Source organism: Orcinus orca, chromosome 2 (genome assembly GCF_937001465.1).
Source record: "Orcinus orca chromosome 2, mOrcOrc1.1, whole genome shotgun sequence".
NCBI lineage: Eukaryota > Metazoa > Chordata > Mammalia > Artiodactyla > Delphinidae > Orcinus > Orcinus orca.
The window spans coordinates 77,231,120-77,244,459 of NC_064560.1; the positions used below are offsets into that span (position 1 = coordinate 77,231,120).

General features: G+C 40.2%; 1 protein-coding gene across 4 annotated transcripts in view; it reads right to left on the bottom strand.

The window, feature by feature from the left end:
• GABRA5 (gamma-aminobutyric acid type A receptor subunit alpha5) overlaps positions 1-13,340 on the bottom strand; it is a 103,509-nt gene that overhangs the window by 40,737 nt on the left and 49,432 nt on the right. For all 4 annotated transcript variants that reach the window (XM_033431417.2, XM_004271639.3, XM_004271641.2 and 1 more), the window contains one exon: positions 1,584-1,666. In XM_033431417.2, the coding sequence (XP_033287308.1) occupies positions 1,584-1,666 (83 nt within the window). The remainder of the gene's footprint in view (positions 1-1,583; positions 1,667-13,340) is intronic.

Below are 13,340 nucleotides of genomic sequence, written 5' to 3' on the forward strand. Positions count from 1 at the left end.
CCAACACAGACAAAAATAAATAAATAAAATAAAAGATGTACAATAAGATATACACAAAAACACTGTAAATAAATAAAAATGGAATCATAATAAATGTTCAGCTAACCCACAGGGAGTCAGGAAAAAGAAAATAGAGAAATGGAAAACATAGAGAATGGAAGACCAAAAAATCAAATAAAATGGCAAACTTAAGTCATAACATACCAATAGTTCCATAAAATGTAAATTATGAAAATACACCAATTGAAAATACAGACTGGCAAAGTGAATTAAAAAATATGACCCGGGCTTCCCTGGTGGCGCAGTGGTTGAGAGTCCGCCTGCCGATGCAGGGGACACAGGTTCGTGCCCCGGTCCGGGAAGATCCCACATGCCGCGGAGCGGCTGGGCCCGTGAGCCATGGCCGCTGAGCCTGCGCGTCCGGAGCCTGTGCTCCGCAACGGGAGAGGCCACAACAGTGAGAGGCCCGCGTAACGCAAAAAAAAAAAAAAAAAAAAAAAAAAAAAAAAATGACCCAACTATACACCATCTGCAAGAAGCTCATTTTAACGTAATGATGCTTAGAGTAAACATATGGAAATATATACATCATTCAAATATTAATCAAAAGAAAGAAAGAGTGGCCATATGGATTTCAGGTAAAGTAGAATTCAAAGCAAAGAAAATTACCAGAGACAGATATGAACATTATGCAATCATAAAGGGTTAATTCATCCACAAGAAATTATAATCCTGAATGTGTATACACCAAATAACAGCTGAGAAATACATGAAACAAAAAACCCACTGAATTGAAAGTAGAAATAGTCAACTGCACAATTACAGTCAGAGACTTCAGCACCTCTTTCTCAACAATTGATGAAGACAGAAAATCAGCAAACAATATAGAACTCACAACACCATAATCAACAGGATTTAATCAATACTTGTAGAGCATTCCACCAAGCAACTGCAAAGTACACATGACTTTCAAGTGTTCACAGAACAAATATCAAAATGAATCCTATTCTGAGTCATGAAATAAACCCCCATAAATGTAAAGAAAGTTGAAACCATACGGAGGGTGTCCTCTGACTCTAATGGAATTAAACTAGAAATCAGTAACAGAAAGATAACAGGAAAATCCCCAAACTGTTTAAAAATTAAATAACCCACATATAAATAATCAAATGTTCATATAGGACATCTGAGAAGTGACTCAACATAGCAATAACTACCATGCAATAAGGAGTTATCAGGTGGGTAACCGAAATTGGGTCATTAAGGGCTGTTGGAGGAGGTGACCTGCAATCTGAGAAGTGAAGACAAGAAAGAATTGCCTGGTGCAATTGCCTGGTGCAGGTCTAGGGGTAGGGAACTGCTTCCCGAGGAGCATACCCTAACAGGCAAGTGCCTCCACTTGCATTCTCAGTTACAAGCAAGGAAACCAGCCTGGTGTGTGTCCCACCATACTCTCCAGACTTCCCAAGCAGACTGCAGCTCATCTCATTCTTACTCACATATAGAACATAAATGCTTCTCTGTCTTTGGGGGACATAACCCCCAAAATATAACCATGATTCTTACTTGTGAAAATAACTTACAGCTGCCAAATTTCAGAGGGCAGGCATGAGCATCCATCGGGAAGTCTTCAAGTTGCATTGGGCACTCTGCCGAGATGGTCAAGCTGAAAAACAAGAGATGGGGACCTTTCAATGACTCACCGACTCTGGCTATTTACTGGACACCACGTTTTGAAAGCCATATTAAGCACTCCACTCATTATTTTAATTACTATCTTTTATGAAATTGTCTAAACTGTCCCACCAAATTACATAGGATTGCATTGTAGATGAATATCATTTAGAAATAAGGTTTAAATCAAATCTGCTCAGGAGTTCTGTGGCTTGGTGAGTGTCTGTACATACATTACCGCTTGTAAAGCAATTTGAGATGCCTTTAAAGATAATTTATTCTTTTATTCTCCCATCACTTACCCACAGTAATAAAATAACTTCCCTTGACAAGGCTGAAAATATATTTATGTTCTAAAATAATTTATAAGCTCAAAAATATAAGTGTGGGGCTTCCCTGGTGGTGCAGTGGTTGAGAGTCCGCCTGCCGATGCAGGGGACACAGGTTCGTGCCCCTGTCTGGGAAGATCCCACACGCCGCGGAGCGGCTGGGCCCGTGAGCCATGGCCGCTGGGCCTGCGCGTCCGGAGCCTGTGCTCCGCAACGGGAGAGGCCACAACAGTGATAGGCCGCATACCGCAAAAAAAAAAAAAAAAAAAAAAAAAAAATACATATATATATATATATATATATATATATATATATATATATATATAAAAGTGTGGAATAAATACACAGTCCAAGTTTCGACCAGAAGCTGGCTATAATTATTGTGTACTGGGCTGATGTCATGAAACTATAGAGTAAGCAAAATTGTGTTATGATAGCAACTTTCTTATTGTTTTTAATCCAAGTCTGGTCTTCCAAATAATAATACCACCATTCACTACCACTGTCACCAATGACTAAAACAGTGCTGATCATAAGAGTTGCTTGTCTGGGCTAGGGACTGTGTTAAGTGTTTCACCTGCATTAACATATCTAATTAGAATAGCACAATGTATTGCTATTATCACCCCAGTGTCAAGGTAAGAAAGTGAGGCATGGATATTAAGGGATCCGGACAAGAATGCAGAGCCCCTAATGGCACATACCCCACAGGCTGTGTGACCCAAAACTCTGTTTGTACTTGCGGAGTCATCATGCTGTGGTGCTTTTATTTCCCTACAGATTTACTAATTAAGTAGTAAATCTAAATTTCTTTAATGAGTTAGTCTTCTGTTCTTAGTGTTTAATTCTATTATTTAAAATGAAATGTAATTGCATAAAATGAAATCAAATTGCACAATTTTCAACTTTAAACAGACGTTACAATTCTATTTTGTTATATTGTCTGGATCTTGCCCATGTGCCTGGGGTGAGAATAAAAATGTAAACACAATCATTTTTGCCTTTACTTCTTCCTTCTTTTAAGATAGCTTAACTTTTTTGCTATTAAATTGGGTATGTAATTCACACTTGACGATTGCAGATGGAGTAGTCAATTCATGTATTCCCTGAATGGAGCTAAAACGTGTCAGTGGAAGGAAGGTGTGTGCCCATCATGGAGAGGAAATCTGCTGCCTCTGCCTGGGGGTACCACTCTCCCCAAAATGGACTGAGTTCCAGAGGGTGTGAGTGCACATGGATGAGAATATACCACAAAAGTCTCATATTCAGGTGGGGAGATGATATCTAAAATTATACGCCACCTATGTTCGTAAAAGAGTATGGAAAATACAGAAAAGTTATAAAGAAGAAAATTACAAATACATATCATTTCACTTATAATTTCACCTGGTACACTTTGTCCAGATTTCTTCACAGCTACAGATGTTTTCTTTCTGTTCTTGGTTTATAAAATTCAGTCTTCTGTTTACCTAACATTAGAGAAGGGGCATTTCCCACATCTTTAAAATCTCTGCATAATCATGACTTTGAAAGGTAAAATATTTAATTCTAGCATGCAGATGTGTGTGTGTGTAATATACATATGCATATATCTGTATATGTGTGGACATCTTCAAGCATAAACTATGTAAAAGGATTAGTATTAGAGACTACAAAATGGGGAAGGTAAAGGAATATTTACTTATTAGAATTAAGAAAACAGGACTTAAAAAACACAGCCTGTGAGAAGGACAATATAAAGGAAAATAGTGTTACTTTATATTGTTAGTAAACTTAAGCCATTTGTTAAACAAAGCAATAGTGGGGCAGAAAACTTAAGTGAGTCAAATATGTTCTAGAGAATAAAATCACAATGACTCAGTAAATCTAGAATTTCTTTGAGAAGCAAATTTATAGTAGGGAAATAAAAAGTATATATAAAGCTATAGTGCTAGGTACAAAGCAATAAATGTGAAAGTAAGCACATGAAGAAATGGTGATGTGGGAGAACAGAGAACGCTTCCAATTAGAAAAGTGCATCTCAGTGCTGGTCTACGGCCTCTGTTCCAACAGTTGATGGCCTTGGTGTAAGGAAGATGCTGGGCTCAGCCAGTGGGAACAGTGTGAGGGGGGGCAGGGTGCTTCAGGTGGTCCTGACTGTCCAAGCCCTGCTGTATGCACAGCAGACTTCAACCAGCAGACCCAGTGCTGCAGTCTTCAAGTTGCCCCCAATAATATCAACAACTATGGGCTGGACTCCCACCAGCAGGGTGACGTGGAGATGGTCCTTCCATGGCAGAATCTTCTCTCCAGACACTGCCATGTCTTGGAGCTCACATAACTGGGCTTCTGTCCCCCAGAAAACACTCTATGGCCCACTGGGTCTGGAGGTTGCCTTGAAGCCAGATCTGTTGGCTGAATTCTTGACAATGTGGTGAATCACAGTTAACTCCTCTCCCCCCTGCTTGGTGCTGGGTCTCTGATTTGATCCCCGGGGCCACTGGAGGCACTGCCACCTGCGTTCCTGTTCCTTGCCCTTACTTGTCAGAGTAGACCCCTCAGGGAGACTTGACCTCCCACCTCTGGCACTCTGCCCACTCCTGGCTTTTCCTCCTTTTCCTCACGTACTCCTCTTTCTTGGCCAACACCGTGTGTTTATAAGAGAGGTGAGGAGCCATCTTTTCTGTCACTGTGTTCTCAGCATTTGGTGTCTTGTTTTATTCTAGCTGTTTGGTCCTGAGGTCTAGGCCAAAACCACTGCACTGACAACATTTAACAATAGCAAGGAATGTACACCAAGGAGTCTGCTTTTAGCATACAGCAGGAGGAGAGAGGGTGGGTAGAGACAGGTGGACAGAATTTAGCTGGATGTAAAAAGAAAACCCTTTTGAAGAAAAAAATAATTCCAGTGAAAACATAAAAAAGATAATTCTACAATTACCATCTTGATAAATGCTAACATTAAAGCCTCACAGATTGTTCCCCCATTTTAATAGACCTCTTTAGAATTTGAATTCCAAACATCAGAAAAATATACTTCATCTATGATAGTGTCTCTCCTCTAAGGAGTGAATGTATTATTCAGATAAATTCCCCAATAGCAAATGTTTCAACCTTAGTAAGAGAACAACACTTAAAATTTTGATCCTTTAAGCATTTCAAAAACGGCCTATGCTTTTATAGTACTCAAATAATATCTCTAGATAAGAGGGACCCTTCCATTCATGGGGTTCTTAAAATGCAGTGTCCTTTGATGTACAACCAACCTCCTTCACACAGAATTGAGATCAGAGCACTCCATGGAATGTGGACTGTCAGAGCTCAAAGGAGCCAGCCAGGTCACCTCCTAGAAACCCTTACTTTTCTCAAAAGGTTAAGGAATATGCCTATGGAAAAATTTACTGAATTACTGGTAGATCCAATGATCCTGCTTTTTTTCCCCAAAGGTCAAATTTCTGTTTCTAAAGACATTCAGGCATTGACTTATTGGAACATAATATCCCATTTTTGAACATCTTAATTTTAGGGTAAGAAAAAGGGCATTTTGTGAGTTAAGCTGTTTGCTTCAACTTGGATGTAAACTCCCTAGAGAGCCCTCTGCTTGCCCAGGGGCAGCCCGCAGTGGCATGTGCTTCAGATGTTAAAACAGGCAAATTCGGGCTTCCCTGGTGGCGCAGTGGTTGAGAGTCCACCTGCCGATGCAGGGGACACGGGTTCGTGGCCCGGTCCGGGAAGATCCCACAGGCCGCAGAGCGGCTAGGCCCGTGAGCCATGGCCACTGAGCTTGCGCGTCTGGAGCCTGTGCTCCACAACGGGAAAGGCCACAACAGTGAGAGGCCCGTGTACCGCAAAAAACCCCAGCCAAATTCTAGAGTAGCTTTGCCATTAATGAATTGTGCAACTTTGTAAAACTGCCTAACTTCTCTGGTCCAGCCTTTCCATTTGAAAAAGAGAAATAGCAGCTGCTTTATTCTCTGAAAAAAACAAGAATAGTTAATAGGTGCATAAAGAGATTTCTACCCAATATGCTCTCCAGATCTGAGCCTTCTTCATTTACTTGAGAATATTCAGTGCAATAGAAGGTGTGGTGGTAGGCAGAATAATGGTCCTGCAAAGATGTCCATGTCCTAATCCCCCAAACCTCATGACTTGTGAATACGTTACCTTAAATAGCAAAAGGGCTGTGCAGACATGATTAAGTTAAGGCCCTTGGGAGAGGGGAGTTTATCTTGGATTATCCAGATGGGCCCAGGCGAATCACAGCAGTACTTATGAGAGGAAGGCAGGAGTGTCAGAGTCAGAGGCGATATGATGACAAAAGCAGAGGTCATGGGATTGTGGTCATGAGCCCAGGGATGCAGGCAGCCTCTAGAAGCTGGAAGAGGCAGGAAAGGATTCTCCCCTAGAGAATCCAGAAGGAATGCAATCCTGCTGCCTACAGCTTGACTTTAGCCTCGTAAGACCTTTTTTGGACTTTCGACCTCCAGAACTAGAAGATAATAAATTGGTTGTGTTTTAGCCAATAAATTTGTGATAATTTGTTACAACATCTATAGGAAAATAGTACAAAATTTGGTACTTGGAAGTGGGATACTACTGTAACAAATACCTAAAAATGTGGAAATGATTTGGAATTGGGCAGTGGGAAGAGGCTGGAAGAATTTTGAGATTCATTATAGAAAAATCCTAGACTATGTTGAACAGACTGTTAATTGAAATGTGAATGTTAATGATTCTGTAATGAGAACTTGCAGTGAGAAACATGGTAGAGAAGACCTACATTATATGGTCATAAACACACTGCTGGTAGCAATATGGACATCAAAGACCCTAATGGTGAGGTAACAGAAGGAAATGAGGAAACTGGAACTTGGAGGAAAGGAGATTCTCGCTGTATAGTGACAGAAAGCTTACGTGGAAAGCGGAACTTGTAAAAGATTGCAATAGGCTAAATAATGCCCCTCAAAGATAAAAGGTCCTAATTCCTGGAAGTTGTAAGCATTACCTTATATGGGAAAAGGGTCTTTAACAGATGTGATTAAGGGTCTTGAGATGGGGAGATTAACCAGGTGGGCACTAAATGCAGTCACAAAGATCCTTATAAGGGAGAGGCAAAGGAAATTGCACATAGATAAAAGAAAGAAGGTGATGTGATGAAAGCACAGATGTTTGAAGATGCTGTGCTGCTGGCTTTGAAGATGTAGGAAGGTGCCCTGAGCCCAGGAATGCAGGCATGCCGCTCTAGATACTGGAAAAGGCAAGTAAATGGATTTTGTCCTACAGCCTCCAGAGGGAGTACAGCCTGGCCAAAACTGATTTCAGAATCATGGTCTCCAGAAATGTAATACAGTAAATGTGTTTTAAGTCACCAAGTTTGTGGTAATTTGTTACAGTAACCACAGGAAACTGATACAATGATGAAATTGGACCCTTAGATGAGGAGAGTCCAAGCTAAGTGTTAAAGTTGTGGCCTGTTTTTTCTTCCTGTTGCTTATAGTAAAATGTGAGAAGAAAGAGACAGATTAAGGTAAGAGCGGCCAACAAAAAATGGACCAAGACTTGATTTGGGAAATTCTCAGTTTATCCAGGTTGCAAAAGATGCTATAATTAGGAGTTCATTGTCAGGAAAACATACTCTTAAGGGAAAGCCAAGGGTGTGGTTGGACCTTTTGCTACTGCCTCAGACTCTTTGAGGAAATTAAATGTGTGACGCATGGGTCCTCTCAGCCATGTAAGCAAAAGAATTATCCATGAAAGATTTATGAAGGAGGTCTAGTAGTGTAAATTCTTAAGACATACACAGGAGACGTAAATGATTCTTAAAAATTTTATACCAGCAGAAACACTGTCAGTTGGGGCTGAATGGGACAGACAGAGGCCAAAATGAAAGAAGGCTGTCAGAACACCAACATTCCACAGGCAGGAAATAGGTTGAAAGAAACTACTCAACTGCAAACATGTGCTACCCTTCATGAAAAAGGCAGGATGACTCTAAGGGCAGAGCCTTAATCATGGAGGATTAGCCCCAGGCCTTTGAAACCTACTGTTGTTTGCCTAACTGGATTTAGAAATTTGTGGGGGGGGGGGGGATAGTGCTTCCTTTTCTCCTACTATTTTCGCTCCTTTCAAATGGGAATATCTTTAACTGTTATCCTCTGCTTGTCCCACCATTGTATTTTGTGGGTAATTAACTTGTTTATTGAGTTCCACAAATTCACAGATGAGGATTGTGCCTCAGGCTAGATCATACCCAAATCCTCACACATAGCTGATTTAGATGATTCAGATGATGAGATTTGGAACTTTGGAGCTGATGAGATTTAGTTGAGACTATGGACTTTGATGCCGTAATGAGTTGAGACTTTGGGGGATATTTGGGGGATATTAGAATGAGATTAATATTTTTTGCACATGGGACAGACATGAATTTGGGGGGCAGAACTCAGATTGTGGTAAGCAAAATAATGATTCCCTAAAGATGTCCTAATACTTCCTACTTATGAACGTGATACCTACCATGGCCAAAGGGACTTTTCAGATGAGATTAAATTAAGGATTTGGGGATGGGGAGACTACCCCAATTATTGGGCAGGCCCAATGTAAGCACAAGGCTACTTATAAGAAGCAGACAGGAGTGTCTGAGTTGAAGTGGGAGATGTGATGCTGGAAGCAGTGATAGTGGAAGGAGTGATGCAGGGCCATGAATGAAGGAATGCAGGCAGCCTCCAGAAGCTGGGGAAGGTGAGGAAATAATTCTCCACTAGAGAATCCAGAAGAGACACAATCCTGGCAACATAAGACCTGTTTCAGACTTCTGGTCTCCAGAGCAGTAAGATAATAAAATTTGTATAGTTTTAAAGCCACTAAGTCTGTGGTAATTTGTTACAGCAACAATAGAAAACTAGTACAGTAGTTTCCATAAAATAAAATAATAATAATATTACTAATCCAATAACCAATTGTTAAATAATTTTCACAAAGTTGAGAAAGAAATTTGGTTTGGTCAACTTATAAATAGCTCACAAAGTATTCACTGTCATGAAAATCACAGGCTTGATAGTGAAAGGGACCAGACGCCTCAGGCAATGTGGCCTGGCTTGGTCAGTGACTGAGCTGCAGGCTGCATCTCCACTCTTTTTTTTTTCTCTCCCCCACCCCTCCCCCTTGGCAACCACAAGTCTGTTCTCTATATCTGTTTGTGTTTCTTAGATATGTTCATTTGTGTTACATTTTAGATTCCACATATAAGTGATATCGTATGATAGTCTTTCTCTGCCTGACTTACTTCACTCAGTATGGCAATCTCTAGGTCCATCCATGTTGCTGCAAATGGCATTATTTCATTCTTTTTTATGGCTGAATAATATGCCTCCACTGGTCATTCAGTGGAAACATCACCTTCCTATCAAGACTCTCAGGCAATATATGAAATTTATTTGGGGACTCTTGAAATTCAATACTAACATAGCAAGCACCTAATGATTGGTGTTATGGGAAAGAGGTGAGGCTTAATTTGGCTGATACTTTTCCAAGTGAGGCTTTGTAAGGAACATAAGAATACTTAATGTACACAGCTTTCTGTTTACTATGGTTGCACCCATCTGAAGGGCTGCCAGCTTTGGAGATGGAGGAAAGCTGGCACTCTCAGCTGGCTCTTTGTAGGCAACACCTTTATTTTTCTGTAGGCTCATTGTGTTGCCTCTGGCTTATTCCCACCTGGATGGGGCTGTGCAGGGCTCCTTCAACACTCTGGATAGTCTTCCTTGCTCTACACCTGAGTCACATCCTCAGAGATGAAGAAGCTATAGATTAATATCTGCACGAGGAGCACCTGTTGTGCTGGGTCATCAGGGGGAAGGTCTCTGAAAGGAAGCCCAGCTCTGAGGGTTATATGTCTGTTTTCCTTATATTTGATTTACCTCTAGATTGGCAAATAAAAGAAGTTTACTCAGGTATTACAAAGAATTGGTCTTTTTATTAATATAACATGTCTACTCATATGTATTTATTGAGTCACTAGCTCTAGGAATAGAGATAGTCCTGCTTCTTCTTCAGAAACTTCCCCAAGAGCTCTGCCTGATGTCAAAATCCTGTTTACTGGAGCTTTCTCTTCTATACTCCTGTGCTCAGGAAGAGCTGCAAACTTATTCATTCAATAAAAAAATGCATGAATGCATTTCTCTTCCTGTAAACAATCACTATTCCATGTATCATGATAAATAGTGATATACCATGTTTATTATTTTTCAGTTAGGCATCGCTGGTTTTCCTTGAAACTAATTACAATTCATAATAATGTTTTGAGGAAAACATTCTAAAGCTCAGCTATGTAAAAACTGAACTTTTAAAATCTAAACATTGACAAGTTGGGAACAATGTATGTTGGAAACCAGAGGTCATTGCCAGGTTCAGCCACTTCCACTCCACATTTTACTAACTAACCTGTGTATACTGGTCCCTTTGGTGACAGTTGTAGATCTATTGTAATTAAGTTTGATCCAAACCAGAACTGCAAGCCTAGTTTCCTTCAGGGCCTGGCCATAGTGCTTATCCTGGTTAGTCGCCCTCCTGAGGGATCTCCATCTTAGCATTAACCCTGACCCTACCCAAAGCTAAAGCAGGGCCTTTGCCTGTGATAAAGATGAGATGAGATACCAAGTTCAGCAGGTACAGCCCAGGTTGGGGTGGGCAGCAGCCAATGGAGAGGAGAAGAATAAAGGGTGCAGTGACTTGTTTAAAAGGCAATAGAATTTAAATTCAGTGAAGGGCAACCTTGCAGAAAGCAGAACTTAGGGCATTATCTGAAAGTTCCAATAAGACTATACTAAAATGATGCATGTTTTGGTTTATACAATTGTAAAGTTCCATACTTAAAAAAACCCCCACAAAACTGTTATTGAGATAACATAATGAACCTCTTCCTTTTAGCAATGAAGCCAAATTCTACAATTTACTTCCAGCTTGAGTTACACATTTCATAAGTCATTCTAAATCTCATTGATTCATTTTGTACTCTTCAGTGTAATAGGGATGTACATGGGACCAACCATCAGAATTATTCTGGCTGAAAATCCTCTGTGAACTTGCACTATTTATTGGGATTCTCATTCCTCTTCAGCTATTGGAAAGAAGATGCCAGGAATTCTTTATTTTGGGAAAACTAGTAGATGTGTGATAATTTTACAAACTTAGCCATATTTCTTATCAAAAAGGGATATAAACTTTATTGATTTATTTTGATTAACATGGCTATTTCTATTTTAATGCTTGTGTTCCTCAGGAAGGCACTGTAATGATTGATGTGAGAGCAGAAACATTTTGGTTAATTTTTTATGTGTATCCACACACCCAGCAATAAACCTTCTTAATAAATCAAATGTAGGAAAATAAACACAAGCTTGGTCAATAAAAAGGCTGCTGCTGGGCTTCCCTGGTGGCGCAGTGGTTGGGAGTCCGCCTGCCAATGCAGGAGACACGGGTTTGTGCCCTGGTCCCGGAGGATCCCACATGCCACGGAGCGGCTGGGCCCATGAGCCATGGCCGTTGAGCCTGCGCATCCAGCGCCTGTGCTCCACAATGGGAGAGGCCACAGCAGTGAGAGGCCTGCATACCGCAAAAAAAAAAAAAAAAAAAAAGACTGCTGCAAAAAAGGAGCAGCAAAATTATGCAAAGACATTCCTTTCTCAAAGTGAAATTCAAGTACATCTCTAATCATAAAGCACAATGCAATCAACAGTGTCGTGGGCTACAGAGAAGATGGAATAGACAGTGAAATCAAACAGACCCAGCCCCACCACTCAGCTCAATCTCCATGTGCCCACATTTCCCTATAAAGGGGATTATATAAAGCTTATCTTACAGTGTTAAGTCCTGACATACCAACTACCAATACAGAGATGTAGTACAATGCTTGACACATAGTAAATGCTTTAAAAATCCTAGAGGAGAAGTAAAGGTGACATCAGTCGAGGTGGGGGACTATGGAACATCCACAAAAGCAGTGAATAAGCTGCAAAAACAGTCAGCATAGACTTTTTACGGAACTCTGGAATCTGATAAAAAACTTACAACAGCCAGAGAAAACTTAACAAGAAAAAAAATGCCTGAAAACTAGTAAGCAGGTTATGTAGCATTTTAACTTACCCTGTTACCAGCCCCCACTCTCTAGCTCTGCGGTAGGCATGAAAATGGGAACTCACATTCCTTGTGCAGGTTGCTGGTAATGGGAATGATATGGACCTTATTCTCAAAGAATGTTAGTTGCTTGTTTTGATCTGTCTGGTGGGTACCTGAAGGATTGGTTCAAGGGTCTGCCTTTGTTTCAACTGACTCAGCGGTGTCTTCCTAGGGTGTTATTTGTTGAAAACATTTAAAGGCAAATGTATTCACCACAGTCACAGGGGAAATGGATACAGCTGGGGCAAGCAACAGACAGACTGAAAGCCTAGGAAGGAGAGGCTGAGGAAGGAGATACTTGGGGAAATAAGGGCTAAAAAGCTCCCACATATTCCAGAGAATCTAGAAGGCCATGTGCATGCTCAGGACTGGACACATGCTCAGAAAAGACCAAAGAAGACCCTAAGTTCTCATCTCCAGCTGACTCTCAGGATCTGTACAGGCAGGAAGTGAAAGCTATGGCAAAGTTGTAAACTGGCTAAACTTTAAAGAGCACTCCAACATACACACAGTCTATCTGCAAAGACTAAAAGAGCTTTTATTTTCTTTTTTTTTGCTCCAGGTTATTAAGAAATCTGTATCAAATCACTAGCTGGCCACTAAGCTAATGAGAGTGACCACACATGACAAAGAATACAAACTTTTAAAAGTTGTTGAGAAAACTCACTAAACAAACAAAAATACCACAAAAAGCAAAACAGGAAACTCTATGGATGGAGGAGGATCTGATTTCTCTAGTTACCATATTATGATAATCAAAACATCCAGTTTTCAACAAAAAATTGAGGCATACAAAAATAAAACCCCACAAAAATAGATATCCCATTCATAGGGAGAAAAGAAATTAACAGAATCTGTCTCTGAGGAAGCAAAGACATTGGATTTACTAGAAAACACTTTAAATCAATTGCCTTAAATATCAAGGAGCTAAAGAAAACAATGGACAAAGAAATTAAGGAAACTTAGAGAACAATATCTCAACAAATATAAAATATCAATAAAGAGAAGGTATAAAAAGAACCAAATAGAAATTCTACAGGTGAAAAAAAAATAACTGAAATGAAAAATTTGCTAGAGTGTTTCAACAGCATATCTGAGAAGATGGAAGAATCAGCAAACTTGAAGATAAGTCAAATGAAATTATCCAGTTTGAGGACAGAGAGAAAAGAATGAATAAAAATG